Consider the following 23,616-nt stretch of genomic DNA (forward strand, 5'->3'; position numbering starts at 1 on the left):
TAACTGCGGGGATGTATACTGTCTGTGCAGCCATGTGATTGGTCTGTCAGTCAATCTTTGTTTATCAGTCAAACTCTTTATACCTGAGACCAACTGCATCCGTTCAGTTAATTCTGGTCTATGAATAAGATACTTCGCTGTGCATAATTCGCATGATTCGCTGTGCGAAAATTCCACTCGGAATTCTAAGGATAAGTCCACATTGCGAAATTTCACCGCGCGATTTTTTTCTGCAGAATCCTGTCATGAAGGTTGTATGAAACCGTTCGCGCGTATTTTTTCCTGAGTGCGTGCGGCTTCATACAATTTCTTAGATATATCAGAAATTGCGCGGTAAAAATTGGCAGTTGGGTATACCATTTATTCTATTCTGGAGAGGTCTTTTAATGAGATGTTTTTTCTTTTTTATACATTGTTTTTATTTTGCTTGTCGATATATAGATATGAGATTGAACTAAATTGGATGTATCAGTACTTATTAAATAGTGTATGATGCGCGATGACTGTCTTTGAACAAAGTTTACTTTTTTGTGTGTGAATAAAATTAAATCCATAAAAGCGTTTAGAATTAATTAATTAAATGTATGTTCAAAATAAATCTCAATATTTCCAATTGTATACTTCAATTAGACGCTGTTTATACAAAAGTGGCGATTGAAGATATTGTGGCTAGCCATATTTCCTCCATAGACTAATAAGCTGAGATCTGTTGAGTGTACCTTTGACTTCGCTCAGATTTGAGACACAGTTAAAACGAAATAGCGTGATGTTTTGGCATATAGCTTTCTCATTTTAACTTGAAGTAAAAATCCGCTCTACAGATTTTATTCCATGTCGTTGCTGTCAGGCAGCGTGAAATCAAAGAGGCTGATAACTGAAACTCAGCTTTATTTAGTGAAGCATACGAAGAAGAGACGATTTCCTTGTTTGTTTTCGTCAATACCAATTTCAACCGTATGCGAAAGTAAATAGAGCTGAATTTCAGTTGTTATTTTAAAAGCCCTTTGGCTCCACTCTGCAAGGTTAGTTATTAATACACGGTGGACGGTCCGCGCCACATCTTCGCCACTCGCCACTTCTGTATAAACCGCTCTTTAGAGCAAATGGTGGATGTGAATGCAGTATTTCCATTTGTACGGCTATGGCTCGGTCGGTAGATGTGATAATATGTTGCTAATCTAGCATATAAGTCGAATGTAGTGTGTAAGGAGTATTTATCGTTTAACTAGGTTAGATAGGCGTATATAATTTAGATTGTCTTAGAAATTTTGGTTGTCATTTTAATTGTTCTGCCTCTGTGGTACGAAACTCTGGATCAAATCCAATCCGTGGATTAGCAGTCCTTATCATTAGCTGTTATTCTTGAACTCTGAGGCCTATTCGGTAGTTACATATAAGTCAGAAAGGCCTATTTGAAGGCTTTTTAAATTGCCAAATAAACTAACTGACTAGTAAAAAATATTTTGAACAATACAAAAACAGTCCAACTTCAAAATTCCTCCTTTAAACATCATTTGACGATTGAAAGATTCCTAAAATAAATTGATAATAATAGGTAGTGATGTCTCCTTTAATATTGTTTGCCGAAAAGGATAGAAATTACTTTTAAGATTCATGAATTTTGTTTAGTGATTTGAGACCATAGGAACTATTGGGTAAAATTCACATATGATAAGCAAGCTGCAAGAGTATACTAGAACTTAGCTAATAAAAATGATTGCGACGATCGCATTGCATCTATCTAGAGTTTCATAATACAGGGGTTAAAGCAAATATTTAGGGAGATTTGAGTTCACTCTTATGCATAAGAAAGCAACTTTAGACTGGTGTTATTATACTACACCAGTTTCATTTGTAAGTACAAGGTTTGAAAATTCGAAAATCTCTAAATATAAACTGTTTCAACATGAGTGGTATGTATGTTTATTCGTTATATCATCGTTGCGTCGACTTTTTTTTAATGCGTGTCTAAAATATTTGTCAATTTTTCGTATACGTTTTTATTAAAAACCGTTTTAAAACCGTAAAAAAAAACTAAAACTCAGTTAACGTTAGTGGAATAATTCAGTTTGTTGTTTTTGCAGTACAAGCTACATGTGAACGGTTCTATACTCGATGTGCGATAGATACTTGCTTGGTAAGATTTATCCTGCAAAGAACGTGCGGTGCCATTGCTGTGTAAACGGGGTTTTAGGTGAGATTTATAGAGCGCACTTTTATTTTGCTCAGACTTAAGATTGAGTTAAAACGAGACAGATTTATGTGAGAGATATACATCTGTTTCGTTTTAACTCAGTCTTAAGTCTAAGCAAAATCAGAGTGCGCTCTATAAATTTCACCATTAGACTGTGATCTTTGCTTAGACTTAAGACACTGTTAAAACGAGACAGCGTTATATCACTGACATAAATCTATCTCGTTTTAATGGCATTATTCACAAAATGGTCGACGCACCGACGATATCCATAGCTATTTATCTCATAATATGTGTTTGAGCGCAAATTGATGTTCTCATTCGATATCTATTACTATAGGGAAAAAAATGTATTTTTTCTTTGGTGTGTTCTTTTTCCTGTCCTTAACTATGAATCTCGGACTTTTGCTTAGGTTCGTTTTATTGAAAAAAGTTATACATGTTTAGCTTATCAGCTTAATTTAATTAAAACATATCTATGAATTGACTTAGAACCAATATTGTCTCGAATCAAAATGAAATGTTGGAATCATTTTTTTTACAAAAGTAAATTTCAATTAGCATAAATTTTACAGTCATGTGTAAATATATTAGGGCCGATTTTATATTAGCTAAATAAACTGAAAAAAATATTTTAACGTTTTGACTGTTTTGTATTTTAAATCTGACAAAATCTCAATCAATTCTTTTATCTATTTAGCGATTGAAAAATCAACTGAGGTGTTAGTACCAGTTTAGTTGAACAAGTTATCTATAGTAGGTACGCGACAGGTAGAGATGTCATTCGAAATGCCACAACATATAACATTGAAATAGGGGGACGCTCCACTAACCCGCAAGTCACCCGCGCTATTCTGCACCGGATTAGCGCGGGGGGTGTGCGGGTGTGCGGGGCGTCCCCACGCCGATTGCCATCTCGACCTGTCGCGTACTGAGACACTCGCATCTATAAAATATGATCTAAGTATTTTTTCTAAGTAAAAATGTAAAAAAAGTGCAACTTTTAAGCTTGAAGCAAATTAGTTTTGCATTTAAACTCAAGTACCTAGGTTGTCTGCTATCACTACTTCAAGTTATTTTGAAGCTTTACTTATTATACCTTAAAAAAATTAGTCAATTATTATTTATTAGAACAGTTCTTGTTTATACTTTAAATTATTTCATTTTAAAATCATTTACATAAATGTATGTCAGTTTAATGCATTTCATATTTTTTTATTTATTTTAAAAACACGCCAGAGGAAAAGTAGAAATTATAGTACCGTATATTACATGTATGTAATATGATTTTTAATTGCGGTTAATATTGGATTCAGTATGATGTCCCGTGTACAAATGTTCGAAGTCATACATATTATTATAATAAATATTGCATTTTAAAATGGTCAAATACCTAGTTACTGTACTGACGGTATCAAATAAAGAATCTAACAAAGTGTAAATACTGTTTTTTTTTTAATTTACTGCTTTGGATTCATTCATCAATCACAGGTTGAAAAGAAATCTCAGGATATGTTTTTATGAATTTCTAATGCTAGGTACCGAAAAGCTTATTACTTCCTAAGGTACGGTGGTCTCTCCGTCACTTGCTTGCACATACATACGTAGTTTGATTAACCAATCAAACTCGATATAATTTTGTAGACACGTTCCAACTAATATCTATGTCTGTGGTATGCCAGGTTTCCGTAAAAATAACTAAGTAGTTTTAAAGTTACACGTGTTTAAAGATTTGTACCAATCTATATTAAATTTTTGGGACCGTGTAACTTTGAAATTGAATATTTTAACGGAAATTTGGAAAACCAAAGACAGATTTCTGGAAATTATGTGATTGGTTAATCAAATCAGAGCCAAACTTTTTTAGTTTGGAGTGCACTACGATTTCGGCTTCGTAAGCGTTGTCTCTTTCATTCATACCTATGTGAAGTTTAGTCGGTCTCAACGACAGAGACAACAATCTATGAAAACGCTATCTCTTTCTAAAGGTCGATGTACAAATTTCCTGCCGGGTATCTAATGTACTTAGCAACGTAATTTAATACAAAAATTGTATAGTCTTTAACAAATAATAATGTAGCTTAAGGGTTGCTAAATAAATTATCGACAGACCACAGATAGATTAACTAGCGCGTACCTACTCGCATATCATAGAAAATAAAATAAACGTGCTCAGTAGATCTGACACGTTTGATTTAAACTATATCGCCTTGAATAGATATGCATTAATTGTTTTATTTTTCTACTCATCTAAGGTATAATAGCCATTATTATGTGCTATAAATATCCGCAGGTACCGAATATTACGGTATTTTTCTCAACTAGGTAGGTACCTATGTAATGTTTAAATTAATAACAAAATTATTTTTATACTAACTAAGTATAGTGTAGCTACACGCAACTAATGAGGGTTGCCCACTTACTACTAATTAAGTTACAGTAGGTGGTAGGTACCATAGTTACAATACCTATCTGATTATGTAGGTAAGTTTAAGAAATTAGCTCTAGAATCGACTAATTTTACAGACAAATTATTCAATACTAGTGCTATATTTCTTAAACTGGACTCTTTCAAGTAAAGATTTTTATATGAACCTGTGAGGATGATACTGCCATTGGCGCAATTAAAATGCCTTAAGCCTACGATGTATTAGTTTACAAATTGCGAAAAACCAAATTAGAATTTCGCGGGCAGGCCCGTCGCTTCCACCTTAAGGTCAAAATTGTTAAGTTACCTATACCTACTAGGTAACTGCGCATTACGCGCGACTGTTCAAAATTCGCAGATAAAACTCAAACAACATACTTACCTTATCTAAGCAGCTGCTTGTTAAACAAAATAAAAATTTAAGACAATTTCCTATATCTACAAGTAGATCGGAATCGTTGATCTATAAAACGCAAGCGTGACCGTCGTCCGCCTTCATTATCGCTATGAGAGAGGCTGCGCGAGCGCAGATCAAATAACCGCCAAGACCAGACGCAGTGTTGTGACCATCATTTAAATTATTAAACAAACGTGAAAGAGAAATAGATCAGTGACGTAATCTAGGTGTTGGTTTACGAATAAAAATGTGGGTGCACACTTTACTTGTAAGTTTTTTTGATTCTTTATTATTTTTATTAAGAATTTGACAATGTAGGTACAATAGTTTGAACTAAGTATATCAAAATCGGTCCAGTCTAAATTATTTGAGACATGCGCCTACAAACTATATCCTATTTACCGTATATCGTTGTCATCCCAACCCATCGCCAGTTCAGCCCGGATCTCCTCTTGGAATGAGAAGGGGTTGCCATATTCCACCAAGTATTAAGGCAGACTTCACATAACAGTATTATGTACCTACCTACCCTATACATACTAGAGAATATTATGGGGAGCTCTCGGGCATATAATATACTTAGGTACCTATCTATACCTGTGTTACGATGTTTTTCTTCACCGAAAGCAATTAGTGATGATTGATTGCTCAGTAAAAAATTCGCCCATCCAAACCATCGTATTACATAATATTATTATAAAACTTCGTTTTTAATTTGCGTGGCGGCCGTTTTGAAAATTGTATGAAGTATTTGTTTTTAAAGCAGCAATAGAGATAAGTAGGTAGGTACTGCACTCTCTGAAAATTTCATTTCTCTACCTATTACGGTTCATGAGATAGGTACAGCCCGCTGACAAACCGACGCGCGACAGTCGGACGGCTCTATTAGAGCGTCCCGTTGGTCACCGTTCGGGAACGGAACTCTTTCTTTTTTTTAAATATGAACCGAACCCCCCTAAATTATGTTAATAGGCAGGTATACCTATAAGTACCTACCTAAGTTGCTATAGCTAGGACTTACTATGTGAGATATTACTAATCTAATAATATACCTACTAATTCGACTTACGGTACCTCGTCCAGACTTTAGGTTAATTGCAGCATTACACAAGTTCTTATGTACTTACCTACCTAGGTTCCTATTTGTTGTAAATAAATACCAGCTAGGTAACACTAAGTTTTCCGGGAAATCGATCTATTACATTACCTACCTGCATAACCAGAGCAGTTAACGTCGTCCATCGATTAAATAACACTTGTTTATAAAAGCAGTACAAGTTTTGCGGTTTTACTAACATAACTTTTTATCACGTAACTAAGCGCTAAAGCTAGAACAGATATAGGTAAATAAATCGATATGGTAGCGACGAGCGATTGAAATGGCAGGACGACACTGAACGCGCGCGTATGCGTGTAACATTCTATACCTAGTACAAGCAACTGTATGAAACATGCCACACTGCAAAACGACGGAGACGACGTGCCAGTGCAATATTGCGGCTCCTATGTATACCCTGCAGTGTTGCCTTTAAGTGTGGTCCACGCATACCCAGGACATTAGGCCCTTTTTGTTTCTACACGGCACCGGAACGTAGGTATACGTTACGTAACGTACGTATCACTTGGCGGCACAGCTTTACCGGTAGGGTGGTAACTAGCCACGGCCAAAGCTTCCTGCCGGACCAGACCAGAAATTTAGGAATTATAAAATTCTAAACCCCAACCGAGAGTTGAATCTGGGATCTCCAACTAATAAGACCACAGCGCTTACCACTGCACCAGGCAGATCGTCAAAACTGTATAAACAATTTAAATACAAAAGGTAGGCAAGCAATTTTTTCCCATCTGACAGGACCCGGGTATGTGTGGACAACGCTTTATTCTGTTCTTTGTATTTGAACACACATGGTGCTGCGATCCGTCGCGCGTTTTGTATGTCCAAGCCTTTATACAGCCTTTTCCGCTTCCAGTGTGGTGATTTTCTTAGGAAGGCCTCTAGTCGCGGACTATTAGTTGCACTTTCATTTTAATATTATTTCTCTTCTCTCAGTAGCTGAGATAGTTCATTAAAATTATAACGACCTTTAAAATAGATTCTGTGTTCTGTAATAACTCTGCGAAGGAGATTGTTATTATTAAATAACTAAACAGCTGTAGGTAGACTAATTAAGTTAAGTACGACGGTAGGTATAAAATAATGTATCTGACAGACTCGCCAAGGCTTGGCTCGAATGGAGTATTTGAAAATCAGTGAGGGGGTGGATTTTCAAACATCCTGAAACACGTACCTATTTATTTCAAACCCAAAAGTTATACGTAGGTACCAAGTAGGTATCTGTACATTTTTTTTTTTAATTTATAGGCTAGCGCTTGGCTGCAATCAGACCTGTTGGCAAATGATGTAGCCTAAGATGTAGCGCGCTTGCCCAAAAAATAAAAACCTTCAGAAGTGGGATTATAATAAATAACTTATAGGTATAAATAACTTATAGTAAATCTGTCGCGTACTATACCTACCTACCTAGGTATAGTACACGACAGGTTGAGATTGATTGCAATCGGGGTATGAGGCAAGGGGATGGCCTGCACACCCGCACGTCATTCGCCTTTATCCGCCTGTGCAGGTATGCGGGGCGTTCTTACCCCAGTTGCCATCTCAACCTGACGCGCATTGTAGTTACCTATACTTACTGATGCTTGAATTTGATTATTCTCTTTGTTACCTCCAAGTTGTTAAAAGTTCCTTGGTCTCTTGTGTGCTGATTTGCATTTGAACCGTTTAACGACCTTAAACATTAACAAAAATATTTCGATTAGGTACGGCAAGTGATAATTTGTTAAGGTGTTTAGATTTCAATGAAACTGCTGGCAAAAACAAAAGATTTGATATACTTACTTACTTACCTTCCTATTCGCAGTCGGGCTTTTGAATTTGTAACGAACTACTTATATTATTGCCTGGTAACGAAATCACACTAATATTATAAAGGCGAAAGTTTGTTTGTATGTGTGTGTGTGTGTGTGTTTGTTACTCCTTCACGCTAAAACTACTGGACGGATTGGGCTGAAATTTAGAATGGAGATAGATTATACTCTGGATTAGCACATAGGCTACTTTTTATCCCAGAAAATCAAAGGGTTCCCACGGGATTTAAAAAACTACATCCACGCGAACGAAGTCACGGGCATCAGCTAGTAATTAATAATTTCAATGAACGTATGATAGACTGGGTACCTAGGTACCTACCTACTAAAGTACTCGTATTACCTAAGACAATGATCCAAGATGATCCTGATAACTCAATGGATCTGATGATCCATTGAGTTTGGTCCGAAGATCTTAATAAAATGAAGATCTGAGTGCACCAAAAAAGAGTGACTAGGTACTTACTAGACGGTACCCAATTGTATATACAATATACATAGATAGTTACCTACATTTGTCCGATGAATAAAGAGTTTTAAATACTTAATACAATAATATGACGAAAGACCGTCATATAACCTACTATTTTTTTGAAGTAGATTTAAAAGCGGAACCTTCTAAAATGGTCTTGAATTTCGCAATAGATAAGTTAATAACTGTTAATAAAATAATTGCAGACGAAGATACTTTGGAAACCGATATCAATACTTAGGTATTTATAGACACTGAAACCGCAGAAGCGTCGCCATTGAAAGCTGTGGCTTTCTAGGGCAGTCCTAGAAAGTACCTACTCGTAAATAGGTGTACCTACCTATTTGCATCATTAACCCTGACCGCAACGAGGTAGATTCACGCTTTAGTGGCACTCAATGGGCTAAGCTAACCAAAGAAATAAAGTTCAAATGGGCAAACTGTATAGCCTCAAAAATTAGTTTTAACTTGTAAAAAAATTATCAGCGAAGAAAAAATAATTCTTATGTAACGATAGTACCTAAGAGTTGCCTGTATAAAAACATAGGTGCTATGTGAAGTGAAGACTAACTTCTAAAGCGTTTTCAAAAGTTTCTTTTAAAAGGTTAGGTAAGTATGTAGGTATAGTTCGTAACAGGTCGAAATGGCAATCGGCGTATGGACATGGCAATCAGGGTATGAGGTGAGACGGGAGGGTGTGCGGGGCGTCCCACCCCGTACCATATCGTCCTGTCATGGTTTGCTAGTTACCTGTCTGTTACTAAAAATCCCAGATTTATGAAAATTGCTGAAAAACTTTTCAGAATAGTAGGTAGGTAGATATTTTTGTATCTTATAAAAAAAACTCATATGTTGATGTAAATAAAAAATACCAATAATTTGTATTTAGGCCGTAATTGAAAATATTAGAAAGTAATCATTACAATAATAAAATCGTCAGTTGGCATATTTTGTAAGCGCACAATTGGATTGGATTCGAAAATTTTCATAAGGTTACTTATTTTTTTTCAATCGATCGGTATTCAGATATTTCTCAATCGGCGGGAGAAGTCGCGGTCAAATTGCTAAATTTAAAAATACTTCGCAATACTCTTTTGTCATTCTTTTAACTTAAAATTTTAGTGTAACTACTCTTTGAAGGGTGTTTAAAGTACTTAGGTATATTTTATTACATTCATCCTTCCGTTCAATCGATCAAATCCAATACTGAAAAACTCCGAGCTCTTTGCCTTCCTCGACCTACTAATATTGAATCTTATAAAGACGGCCCAAGGCTGGTTTCTGAAGACTCCGAAGATTCGTCTAAATCACTTAATAACCTTGTCTTTGACATTGATCGAGTCATACCTATCGAACGAATTGCAATTTCACGCCGTGGACTTATTTTCACTTTGAAAGAAGTCTGAATAAACAAGCACTTTCGATTTCAAAATAAGCTGTTCACGGTTCTTTGATCTGAGTGTCCCCTGCTGCGGCCAGCCTTTGAGCCGTTAATTAGAATTTTAGAACAATCTTAAAATAGTTTTGAAATCTAAGTAGGTAGGTATTCCTAAAATCCGTCATCGCCTATTACGGCGAAATAATTATACTTAGTCAATCTATCCGTAATCTGTAGATGATGACGTTGTTATTTTTCAAAAAGACCCATACTATTTTTGACAGTAAAACAACGTAGCGACGAACCAAGTAACCTATCGACAGATTACAGATAGGATTGATTGTCATTATTTATTAATTTTTGGACGATAGTCATCGGTCTACTCATATCAGTAACATCGGGTACCTACATAGTAGGTAATCGTTAAACCTAAATCACAGTTTATTAGGTACCTAATGCGAATGAATCAGGGAACCCACCGCCAACCACATTGTTTAAAATTTCGTGACCCCATCCATTATTATTGGAAGGGGTCACAAGTTCAAGACCCTCAACAGAGCCTCAATAGCTCAACGGTTGAGGAGCGGAGTGAATTCCGAAATGTCGGCGGTTCAAACCCCACCCGTTGCACTATTGTCGTACCCACTCCTGCTACAAGCTTTACGCTTAATTGAAGGGGAAAGGGGAGTATTAGTCACGATTAGCATGGCTAATATTCTTTTTAAGAAAAAAAAAACCCCCCACCGCCAACCACATTATTTACAATTTCGTGATCCCATCCATTATTGGAAGGGGTCGCGAGTTCAAGACCCTCAACAATGATGGATACGAACTTGTTTTTTACCTATTTTATACTATAGGAAAAAAACCGTAGGTACCTATCTACAATTACCTATAGGTATACGCATTGTGTTGCGAACTGCTGTCTATCATTTTATTTGTAGCGGTCGCCACAAGACAGCAGCGATTTCCTATTAGTTTTTAGAACACTTTTTTCTTTTCGCGGCACACTTTTTCCAATCACATTACATAATGTGATGTAATAGACAACAATTTATTCCTTTTGGTCGCCCGTTAAATTAGTAGACTATAAAAATGATCTAGTTCTAATTTATTTTTATTCAATCTCACGAACTGTTATATCATTTTCATCATCAACATCTAGCTCACGAATGTATTAGGTATAGTTTTCAAGTACAGTCTACCTACCTAACATTGGAGTATTTTTTATCTTTTCAGGTTTCCATAGGCGTGGTTTCTATAGCAGCGATAAAAATACCGTTACAGCCATTAGAAAATACACATACAATAACCAAAAGGGTACCGATCCGTGAGGAGCAGATACAGTCTCTACCGATTTACTATGTATCAGATGATAATGTCGATAGTTATCTGATTCCACCCGATCCACATAAACCTGAAGAAGTAATCCGTGACGCAGTCCCTACTCCTGCCACATACTTACTACCGCCATCACCAGACAAACAAAACGAATATTTTGCTAATCCTGCAGAACCTGGAGAGCAGACTGAATGGTATCCTATCGCTGCAACTAATGCAAAGCAACAGGATGCACCACTTACTCCGCAAGATATACAGCTCAATCCAAACGAAGCGAGAGCTAATCTGAGAACAGGCAAAATACTTCACAGAGGTCAAGTTATAACAGTACCATCAAGAAATCTATTACCACCAATAGAAAATGCTCAAGATGATTATGTAATTATATCCCCTTCTGCTGAACTAGAATTGCCATTAGAGGAAATAGATCACACTCAGAACCAAAAAGTAAACATAAAATTACCAATTTTAAGACCACCTTTAAAGAAACCACATCCTGTGTTTAGAATAAGTCCAGAACCTCTCCCTGTGGCATATATAACACCACCAGGAAATCCTCAGGAATATAAGAATCCGACAAGGCTATACCCCAAAAAGTACATCAACGAATTCAAGCCGATACCTATACCGATATCTCAATACCAAGAGGAATCTGAAGATGACATATCTACCATTAATCCTCAATCTGAAGATATACATCATAATAGTGAACATTTGACTCCGACAAAAGAAAAGCAGAATTATTTCTACGAAGAAACCCAGAAGAAACGAAAGCAACAAAAAGAGGCTGCGAAAGTAAGTATTTGTTAAAACATAAGCAACTTGCTACCAAACCTTATACGACCATAATTAGATTTCAAATAGGTTTTGATGCGGTCCGAGGAAGACCTGATGGATCGAATTAATAGCGTAAATTAATCAAACCATACCAATTACCAGCATACCTATATTTTCTTTCGTGTGACCTACATATTAATCTTTGTTAAACTATTTCAGCCGGCAGCTGCATCTGGTGACACATACGAAGAAGAGAACAATACAGAACAAGACGTTTCAGAATCCAACCACAGACATCATGGAAGTTAGTTCCATCATAAATTCAAATTATCTGTAAAATCTTGTTGAGAGTAGCTCTTTTCAAAATTGTCTGACTTTTTCTACTTAATCGTTCAAGCATTTTATCTGTTCTCTGCCTCTATATCTCCTCGTTATAAAACTGTTCCTTCTTTATACAAATCTTTCTACGGATATTTTAAAGACAATTCTTTCCAGGAACCTATAAAAATTACAAACAATTTTTTCACCTTTACAGATCACATACATCCTACTCATCCAAGAAAAGAACAGCGCAAGCATAAATCTGAACCCAAGTCTAAAGGAGAACGTACCGAATTTAGGATGCACGGAATGAAAGGACCACATAGCTATCAGTTTGGCTACGATACTGGAAAAGGGTAAATATTTGAAAAAATCTCGGAATTGGATGAAAACCACACTTTTGAGTAATAAATTGGATGGGATCAATCCAGTTCAAAGATGACCAAGCTGACTAGGCTTAGTTTTTTATCTGGATCGATAATTTAATGAAAATATAGAGACCTATAGATTTTGACCATAGTCGGGCTTACTTCTATATGATCACCACAAAATAACTAAGATACCGACAGACGAGTGTCTAACTGAGGTTGAATTTGAATTCTGATAATGCAGCGACGCTTGTCTTGTGTTTGCGTAATAGGTACAATTTCTCTTGAATTCTGTTATATCTAGAGTTTTTCTAACGTTTGTTAGCTTAATGTTCTTGGCATAACAGCTAAGAGCGTTAAGCGCAAAAATTTGTGATACAAATAATATCAAGCAAACGAGCCTTATAAAAAGTAATTTAACTAGCGAGTAATCGTACAAACTACGTGTGCACGAGTGTACCAGACTATCGGCCAGCAGGGAAAGTGGCGAATGCTCGTGAGGCATAATAACATCTGCCCCCAAAAACGCCACTTCGTGATAACCACGACCGCTCTGCCAAGAGTGTTACGATGAAGAAGTCGTAGAAAAGATGCTGAACTTATCACGTCTATTTTTCAGTAAAAACCGCCAGTTCCGGTACGAAGAGCGAGACAACGATGGCCACGTAAGGGGACATTATGGATACGTGGACAAGTTTGGAAAGCTCCGCGTTGTCAACTACGACGCGGACCCTGAACTTGGTTTTCGGGCGGAAGCTCCCGTGGTGACGGACTGAAATTAATGTAGGCAGTCTTACATATACAGTTTATACATATAATCGATTTGGTGTGCGGCTACATTAAGGTTAACGTCAATGCCCAATAACACCATAATCAACGCGTTAAACTGAGTGGCCACACTTAAACGGTTAACGTCTAATGCAAATTGAATTTGGGTTAAAATCGTCTACGCCAAACGGCATTGTGAATGCCGTTGTACGTTGATCGTGGCTACATCTACGTTTAGCGCGAAACGCCGTTGGACATCGCGTTGTTGGCCATTAATGTGGCTGGAACGATAAACCGCCTCACACTCCCACACAACTATGGCGACTGGTGTTGGATATAGAAACATTGGTGTTATGTGATTCGTTTTGATTGTTTAAACCAATCCCTAAAGTAAATTGTAAAGGCAGGGCTATTATTTTTAAGAACGTTGAACATTATTCTCTAAATTATTATTTTTAGATCTGTAATTTTAATTCAGTTTAATGATTGTGTAGCTATAACTGAATTTTTATTCACAAAACACGCTGGAAATTGCTGCACATTCAATGCCACAAACGATTAATAAATCCTCAGAACAAGCATAAAGCTACACAAACATTACTGTTCTGTTGTGGAGTGTTGAAAGTAATCTAGTACGAAGATCGTCCAGGGTCTAAGTGCGCGCCAAGACTGCATTGTGCACGTCTTCTATCTAAGTAAGTAAAATGTAGGTACGACTCCGAGCACCTTCCTTCGCGTCACAACACTCCACAACACAGTAATGTGTTTGCGCGTTAAGTATATTTAAGTCGTACATTACTTAAACATAAGGTTTGTATAGTATTCTTACATTATTATTTTTCAGGCAATAAAATACAAATGAGCATTAACTTAAAATTAAGCAATAATATAATAACTAAGTAGAATATTAAAATATTAACGTTTTATTATTCGCCAAATAATATTTTAAGAGATTTTTACGTAATGGTAATTTTTTTCATTAAAATTAAAGGTCTTAATACGTATAATAATAATAAAATTGGAAAGAATTATTATAACAGAATAATAAAATGTCAAGTATGTCCGTGCCATAACTAAAGAACATTTGCGACGTACATTTAGCTAAAAGACCTTAAATTTTAATAATTACTTAAATTATTTATATTATTCTTATTGTGATGTACCTACCTATAAGTTAAATAAAACTTTAATAAATAAACAAAAAAGTTTGTTTTTGTAACCAACCCTTTAAAATGAAATTAAAAAAAAAACGTTAAAAGGACGAGTATGTGAGCATAACTGCATAGGCCCTGGGGCTTAACTTGGTATATAATATTACTTGGTTGCTATAAAAAGTACCGTCACCGACGAGGCTCGATGTTGAGGTTTTTAATGGTTCTAATTTTGTTAATTTTAACTTATGATTTAGGAAATACTTGTGCAAAGTGCATGTGAGATAAATTAAACCGCTAGTGTCACAAAATTTATGATTTATTTATTCTTAAAATCTCTTAATAAAATACATAATTATATACCAAAATACAAAACTTTAAAGCAATATAAGTGCTAATTAACATAATTTGGTAATCACTATCTTTAAATCACTTACGAGTACTTACATACTATACCTGATTTCAGTTTCTTATACATTTTAATGTCATAATGGCACTTTTACACAGTAGTCTTTTTAGGAATATCACACGATCACATATATTTATCGGTAAGTATACACCGATAAGTGGTCCCAAGCACCTTTATTAGAATAATTACGTCTTAAAAAGCAAACCAGTTAACGAACCTAAATCTCTACTAACAAAAAAAAAAAAACAATTAAAAAAAATATTCCCTCCCCAAACGATAGCAAAGGCGGCCGCTACCCATTAGCTGGCGCAGATGGTTCCTTTGATCTCTAGTGAAATCCGAATATGTTAAGTTGGCAAAAGTACTGATACTTAATTGATTCGCTATATTTTTTAATTACTTATTGTGCTTTTTTGTAAAATTACCTACTAATGGCTAGTAGATAGAATTTTCCCAATGTCTACATAGCCGGTTCTAACTTATAACTTGGTTTGGTACTTTGGAAAAATTTTGGTACATGAAAAATGAAAATAAGTAAATAAATAAATAAACAGGGTTTTTATAATTTACTTATGGATAGTACACATGGTTATTAGATAGTAGATAGAATTTATCCAATGTCTACATAGCAGGTTCGATCTTATATGACAACTAAAAAGTCACCCTGTTTAATAAACAGCTATGGAAGAATATTTAAAATTAAAAAAAAAAACATTATCAAAAAGTTAAAAGGGATTTCTATGGTGACACCTTTTTCAACTTTCCTATAGGAACATTAAAATTATTTGGCCAGTGTTGCCACCATACAAAAACTTGGCATTTAACATAATTTTTTTATATCCTTTTCCAAGACATCGAGGAGACTGGAGGCTCCAATGCGGAACAATTGTGGAGTGAGCCATTCTGGTCCCAGCTCGGTATACACCAAGACAAGCCAGTTGACTGCATCACGAGAGGTCTTTATACCCCCTGCTGGTTTCAACCCCACCTGTAAATAGAGGGTAGTTTTAGACCAAGTACACGTAGCAAGTAAATCCTGCAATGTCCTGCAGAAGTCAATTTTTGCAGTGTAAACATCCGTAAGACAGAGAGTAAGACAATTTCTGCAAGTTTTGTAAGGATTTTAATGTTTAAACTATTGTGAGTGATTTCCATTATCAATATAGCTTATCCCTGCCATACCCACGTAAATAGTCGAAATAGTACAAGCCCTTGACGGCAATCTCACCTGATGGTAAGTGATGATGCAATCTAAGATGGAAGCAGGCTAACTTGGAAAAGGTTCATTTAATCCATAACCCATATCGCTTTCTACACAGAATCGTGCCGTAACGCTTAATCGTTTGGCGGCACGGTTTTACCGGTAGGATGGTAAGTCACGGCCGTAGCCTCCCACCAGACCGGACAAATGACAACTGTGGAAATTATAAATTCCAAAACTGCCCTTGCCAGCAATCGAACCCGAGACCTTCCACTTATAAGACCACATCGCTCACCATTGCACCAGGGGGGTCGACAAAAAAAGGTTTTGTAAGGGTTTTAAAATATGAACATATATGAAAGTAATTTACCTTGATACTGGTCATTTGGTAGAAGTTACGTATAGCTCGGCACATAACAAGTCCTACAGGCAATGTTGCATTCACAGCTTCTTTCCCGGTGGATGTTTTGATGAAATCAGCTCCGGCCAACATGGCTACCATTGAAGCACTGTATACCTAAAAATGTGAGAGTAAAATGAGACAGATTAAAAATTTAAATTATTGCCAAATTAGCTACAACTATATTATATTTTTTATTTAATTAAAGAAACATGACAAATAGAGAAGCTTTTCCTTTTTGGGAGTCATAAATATCACTATATGTTGCGCACAGCTTTTTTCTATAAAGAATATTAGTCATGATTAGCAAGGCTAATACTCTTTATTAAAAAAAAAGCTGTGCGCTCCCCTTTCCCCTCCAATTAAGCGTAAAGCTTGTGCCAGGAGTGGGTACGACAATAGTGCAACGGGTGGGGTTTGAACCGCCGACCTTGCGGAATTCAGTCCGCTCCTCAACCGTTGAGCTATCGAGGCTTGATCAGCGTGTGTTTATGACCTTTTAAATTTTTTCTTTTATTTATTAGTTTTCTATTATTTATTAATTGATAGGTTACACTAGTTTTCAAGATGCAACTTATCCCTGAAGAACCTTATGATTAGTTCAGAAGTTAGTAGTGAACTGGTAACAGAGACATTTTTGCACTAAACAATCTTTACAATAAAACATAGTCTCTAACACTATTGTAGGTAATTTGACCCACTTTCTAAGATGACAGCTTAAAAACAGCAGGTCGATTCCGAAAAACCTGCATCAATCATTATTACAGTCGCAATTGTATAATTGGCTGAATTTATGGTATTCTGGTTGCAACAGTGCCTTGTAACTAATAGTGAGCGAGTGCATTGCAATCCTTCTATGGCAGTTTCTATTTAAATGTGCAATATCTATATTTGGTACCACATCGAAAAGATGGCGGCCTCAAAACAGCTGTTAGATTTGGCCGTCATTTTCAAAGTTACTTCTGTCCGAAAAAGATCAGAGTTAACTCTCAAGTCATGACAGCTTAAAGAACTGTTTGTTACTTGAAAATATTATTTTATTCTACATTTTTATTTCAGAATTTACTTCAAAAGTCTACATACATTTTCATAAGTGGCAAGCTCCCCAACTCCTAGGATAACCTTCAAGTGAGCGTTTCCACAGGCCTCCTTCATCTGCAGTACCTCCTTGTACAAGGTGTCCCACTTCCCCATCAGAACTAGGCTGCGGTCAAGAACTACGTCTATCTCAGTCGCACCCATATCTATGGCGTATTTGATCTCTGGCAGTCTTGTGTGTAGGGGATATTGTCCAGATGGAAAGCCTGTTGCCACTGTAATAAATTAATGATTCATAACTACAAAGCTGTGATAGCCTAGTGGTTAAGATGTCCACCTCTTATTAGGGAGGTGGGGGGTTTGATCCTGCCCGGCTAGCGTGGGCAGTAGATAAAAATTATATCCCCTGATTATATCCACTGATGTCATAGAAATCAGTGGATATAATCGGGGATATAATTTTTATCTACTGCCCATGCTAGCCGGACTGGGCATGCACATCTAACTTTTGTTTAAGTATAGAAACCAACCCAGAGAGAAGAAAGAAAGAAAGAAGAAAGCATCTCTAACTTTTTGGAATTATGTGCCTTTTAAAATATCACTTGCTTTAACCGTGAAGTAAAATATCGTGAGGATGCCTGCATGTCTGAGTTTTCTATAATGTTCTCAAATGTGTGAAAGGTCTGCCAATATACACTGGCCAATGTGGTAGACTATGGCCAAACCCTTCACTTTCTGAGTCTCCTCTCAGTACTGAGCCTGTACTCAGTACTGAGCCGGTGATAATGATGATGAACTAAAAATTTGGGGCCAACCACAATAGCTACGCTAACAAAAAGAGCTGCAGTGTGACAGTTGAAATAACACAGCATTATCATAGCGAACTGGATTTTATAAATGAGTGATTTATTCAGTAAAATCAATAGCTTAAATATAGTGAAAATGATTCACTGTAATTTACAATGATCAATGATTGGTGGAACCTACATTTGAATGCACACTGTGAGACATAGTAATGATTGTGAATACGGCAATAGTCTTATTATTTCAATAAGACTGACTCTTATATAAAATATAAACATTAAACAAATAGCACTTGTTAGTAAAAATACCATTGTTAATAATTTGAAACATCCATTTCCCTTAGGTAAGCCTTAATGTTATAATGATTATTTTTATTTATTAAACATTACAAATTCTATTTTTATTATAATGACTGTCAAAAGCTTTTGTATTTTGCACATGCATGCTCTATGTTTATGATTTTTCAATTATTATTTATCACACCTGAAGCCACTTGAATTTCCTTGGTCAACCCCATTTTTTTAATGGCATCATGTGCATCGCCTACTCTGTTTGGGTATACACACACAGCTGCTGTTCTAATCTTCTCTTTTTCCTCTTTAAATGGGAGTGGATTGGCAGCCTGGAATAATGAAATACCTAAATTAAATATTGCTACTCACATCAAGGACAAACTCACAACCGTAACAGCTAATGAACTGATTGAAATATCAATAAATAGCTTTAAGTTGGAGGTGCATGCCAGGGATCAAACCTTGGACACCCTAAATAGCAGGCCAGACTTAGCCTTACTGCTTATTAGGCTACAGATATACGGAATTTGTTACAACATCTAGAATAGAAATGGTATCTAACCATTCAAGCACCTTTATAGCCTAAAGTCCTTGGTATATTACTATAGGTATTCAGATACAAATTAATTCAAACAACAAGTTTGTTTAGTACCAACAAGTTGTGAAAGGTGATCCATATTATAATATTATCAAAATTTGTCTGTTAAAAAACTTTTGGTTGCACTCAGTACTCACTTTGCTGACAACAGAAGTGTACCTATGATCAATTCAGTAAAATTATCAGTTTGTAAAGTCCATTACAAAAGCTATGGGTAGTATACCTCCCACTGAGCCGGAATATCTTTTAGTTCTAACAGACAATTTCTGATAATATGCAATCAGCTTAAAAAATAAAATCATACCTTAACACACAGCCGAGTAACATTAGATCGTGTGTCGTCTCCAGACAACGTCGTCAGGTCGATCAAAGTAACAGCTTTGATTAACCATCGCTTATAATTATTAGCCTCATGAACAGGATATCTAAGAAGTATTTTGTCTATTTGGGCCTCAACACTAGTTTTGTCTACGTGAACATCGTTCAATATCGTCGTATCTAAAAAATAAAGTGGTTTAGATTATTATAATTTATCTTTTGGTCAGTGTTTAATGGATAATACTTAAAATCATTCTTGGATAGTGATAACTGCCACCTGGATAAAAAGTTTTGGAAACTCACCTAAAGTTTTTGCTAAAACTTGCACCATTGTTTTGGGATATGATTCTAATAAATTAATAAATGAACTTGTCTTCAGTCTTACTGTTCTTGCAAGTTTCAAACACCTACTCTGTGCAAACGATTCTGTATAATTTTTTTCAAAATTCAAAAAGAACACGAAAAGAACTCTACCTTCACAGATCACTATATTATGTCTACCTTATACCTACCACAGATTACAGATCACCGACCAGAAACAAAAGTTACAGATTGATTTACAGAGTACCATCAGAGTACAGACATGAGGCATCTTTCAGACTCCACCTCCACAGGGTAAAAATTCTCAGAACTAGCTTGTTTATGGAAAATTGAATAATGGTGAATTTACACGGTACTTGAAACTCTCACACGTGCACAAGTATTTCAACTTTACGAGTATTGCTCCGTGTAAATGCACCATAAACACTAATGGATACCATAGACTAAAGATTTAGTCTAAAATGAGTCTATTTGACTCCACAGCACTGCAGCAGCTCTCCACATAATAGGTACCTATTATCCGATTTCTCAACCTGTCACCCTGACTTTGTTTACCCTCGATCCCAGTACATAATGTATTTATGTAGCACATTTTAACGGACACTTTTTTAACCCCCGCCCATAAAGTGTTTATAAGTTTGACGTGTGTATCTGTGTATCTGTCTGTGGCATCGTAGCTCCTAAACTAATGAACCGATTTTAATTTAGTTTTAATTTTATTTTTATTTAATTTAGTTGGCTTGATCGAGAGTGTTCTTAACTAGCTATAATCCAAGAAAATCTGTTCAGCCGTTTCAAAGTTATCAGCTCTTTTCTAGTTACTGTAATCTTAACTTGTCGGTGGTGTTATAAATTTTTAATTTACATTTGTCATACACGGAGATCGTTCTCCCTGCCTTTACACTCCAATCTCCATACATTTTTCGAAGTGCTTACATAATATTAGTTATTAAGTAAGTAAGTTTCGAATACAGAGAATCAAGGGACTACATAATATTATTGGAACATAATTAATTTTAGTGATGCCTTCCTAGTTCCTACATACCTACTTTTCATTTATAAATGAATCTGATAAAATAGGCACATCTATACCTACATATAATAAAATTGTAGAAAAGTGGTGTCTGTACAATGGAAATATATAAAAAAAAGTAGCAGGGGTTGTTATTATATCGATGCCGAACCCGAAATTGTAATTAATTTTTTTTTTGTCTGTTTGTCTGTTGGTCTGTGTGTTTGTGCACGCTAATATCAGAAACGGCTTATTCGATTTAGATACGGTTTTCACTAATATATTGTAGTAAGCTTCACTCAACATTTAGTGTTTATTCATGTCAATCGGTTCATAAATAAAAAAGTTATGTCAATTTAAAGAATCACGGCGAACATTTTTAACGTACAAAGTACGTACTACACGCCTCGCGCCTGAGCGTCCGTGGCTATATAAAGCGCGCTGAGAGCTATTCCACGCGAACGAAGTCGCGGGCACAGCTAGTTAATTAATAATAAAATAGAAATAAATGCCATAGGCTTTAGAGAAATACCCATTTTTACCTACCTAATTACCTATGTAATTTTACTAAAAAATTTAAATTTCATTGTTAGTGAAGTTTTTGATGAGGGTACACAGACATTCCTAGAAACCTTTTAGGACTAATTTGAAACACATTAACTCTACAACTGTAGAAAATCAGTAGAGCGTGAATGTAGGTAGGCATATTATTATCATCATCATGATCAACACATCGCCACCCACTACTGAGCACGGGTCTCTTCTCAGAATGACAAGGGTTTAGGCATAGTCGGCCACATGTCCAGTGCAAACTTCACACACCTTTGAGAACATTATGAAGAACTCTCAAGCATGCAGGTTTCCTCAGGATGTTTTCCCTCACCGTTAAGGTAAGTGATACCTACTTAATTGCTTAAACTTAAAACGCACATAACTCAGAAAAGGTACAGCCGCGTGTCCTAGATTGAACCCCCGACGCGACGTCCCAATAGGCTTAACCACTTAACTAGGCTATCGCTGCTTTTCATGACATACCTAGATAGGTGCTTTCGTGCTTAGGTAGATAGGTACACGATATTACAACCTCGTTTTTCTGGGTGATTAGCTTAGCTAAATAAGCTAGTACTTATTTAGCTGTTATTAATTATTAGTTATATTTATTTAACTTATTTAGCTGTTATAATAATTAACAGCTAAATAAGCTAGTAAGTAAAATAGTAGTAGTAGTAGCTAGTAGTAGCAGTAGTAGATGGCTGCTACTAAAAATGCGAAATGTCAACCTAATCAAAAATAATTTATTCAGCCATCTTCTCAACTCAGTTGTCAGTCAGTTCTTTGAACTAGGTATATGCCCTAGCCCTTGCCACTTCAGCTCCGCAACCAGTCGAGCATTTATTATAATAATAGAGGTAGTAACTACTAACAGCTATAGTTGCACCTATCCATCCATCAAGGCACTTGGGTAGGTTGTATCAAATTAATTTAATGTTTTTAGATCAAGCCCGCTGAAAGCAGTTAATTATGTCAAATCACGTCTCTATCATTAACCCAAAAAACCGTTAGAGTTTCGACCCTTTTTACATTATTTTTGCATAAATTTATTTCGTACCCAAATTATAAAATGAACTTAAAACTGTTCATGAATAACCTTAGAGGAAAGTAACCAAATATGAAATAGGAACCTACCTTTTTATTTCATGACATAAAAAAAGAAACCTTTCTTTTTAAAGAGGGGTGTTATTTTTGTGATTTTATCCTTCTGTGTCTGTCTAATATAGACTAACTACATATATTATAATATGTAGGATGGTAAGCATATCGATAAAAGCTCAAACAGGTGCGGTTTTAATTCGAAAACATGTTTATTCAAATGGCTCAGCTAAGTTTAACGAAAATCTGTAGACGAAGGGATGAAGTCACCGGTGACTACTAGTTACTGTTAATTTCTAAAAAGCAATGATTCCCTTTTAATAGATAGTATGCACACAGATAACGAAACCAAGTTTCCGTTACTTAAATATCTGTGACTATGCCATAGCCGAGAGCCGTGATAGCTTGTTGGTTAACGGGAGGACGAGGGGTTAGTCACGGACCACGCCACGCAAACAGATATTTTCCTTCACCTTTAAAGCAAGTAGCGAGGAAACCTGCATGCCTGAGATTTCTACATAATGTTCTCCAAGGTGTGTGAAGTCTGCCAATACGCAGTTGTTGGCCAGCGTCGTGGACTATGACATGACCGAACCCTTCTCATACTGAGAGGATACCTCTGTAGTGAGCCGGCGGCGGTGGGTTGAATTATGATCACGGTGATAATGCATAACCAGAGAATTCCATACAAAACATTGCGTTGGACAACACAAGGCTACCGCACTCTGCAGAACGAAAGTAAACAAACAATTTAGTTACGGCCGGTAGGCGTATTTCCTTTGTGTTTGTTTCTAAATGTTATTTGACCTGGAATAAACGGAAAAAATCGCTATAACGTGAACTGTATTTTGTGTTCTTAATAGAACTGTTCATGATGAATAATAGTTTATTGGAGTGGAAGCCACTGATTAATGACCAAAATAATAGGTTATCTATCTGTACTCCTTTACGTAGCAACGTTTATATTTGCTAAGAAAACGCTAAGTGCGAATCATACGTCAGGTATACGTGCTAGCAGATAATATTAACAATGTAAAAATTTTCAAAAGAAA

At 36.0% G+C, this 23,616-nt stretch overlaps 2 protein-coding genes across 2 annotated transcripts; one reads left to right on the forward strand and one right to left on the reverse strand.

The window, feature by feature from the left end:
* The first annotated feature begins 5,126 nt into the window (after nt 1–5,126).
* Nucleotides 5,127–14,268, forward strand: LOC123866612. The gene is made up of 5 exons (XM_045908268.1): nt 5,127–5,287; nt 11,034–11,930; nt 12,132–12,216; nt 12,448–12,589; nt 13,221–14,268. The coding sequence occupies exons 1-5, from the start codon at nt 5,267–5,269 to the stop codon at nt 13,375–13,377; spliced, it is 1,302 nt and encodes a 433-aa protein (XP_045764224.1). The 5' UTR covers nt 5,127–5,266; the 3' UTR covers nt 13,378–14,268.
* A 640-nt stretch (nt 14,269–14,908) lies between these two features.
* Nucleotides 14,909–20,055, reverse strand: LOC123866614 (deoxyribose-phosphate aldolase). The gene is made up of 6 exons (XM_045908269.1): nt 19,885–20,055; nt 19,568–19,761; nt 18,856–18,994; nt 17,614–17,843; nt 16,501–16,647; nt 14,909–15,917 (listed from the first exon to the last, which is right to left on the reverse strand). The coding sequence occupies exons 1-6, from the start codon at nt 19,910–19,912 to the stop codon at nt 15,750–15,752; spliced, it is 906 nt and encodes a 301-aa protein (XP_045764225.1). The 5' UTR covers nt 19,913–20,055; the 3' UTR covers nt 14,909–15,749.
* Nucleotides 20,056–23,616: the final 3,561 nt, after the last annotated feature.

This window comes from Maniola jurtina, chromosome 7 (genome assembly GCF_905333055.1).
Source record: "Maniola jurtina chromosome 7, ilManJurt1.1, whole genome shotgun sequence".
Taxonomy (NCBI): domain Eukaryota; kingdom Metazoa; phylum Arthropoda; class Insecta; order Lepidoptera; family Nymphalidae; genus Maniola; species Maniola jurtina.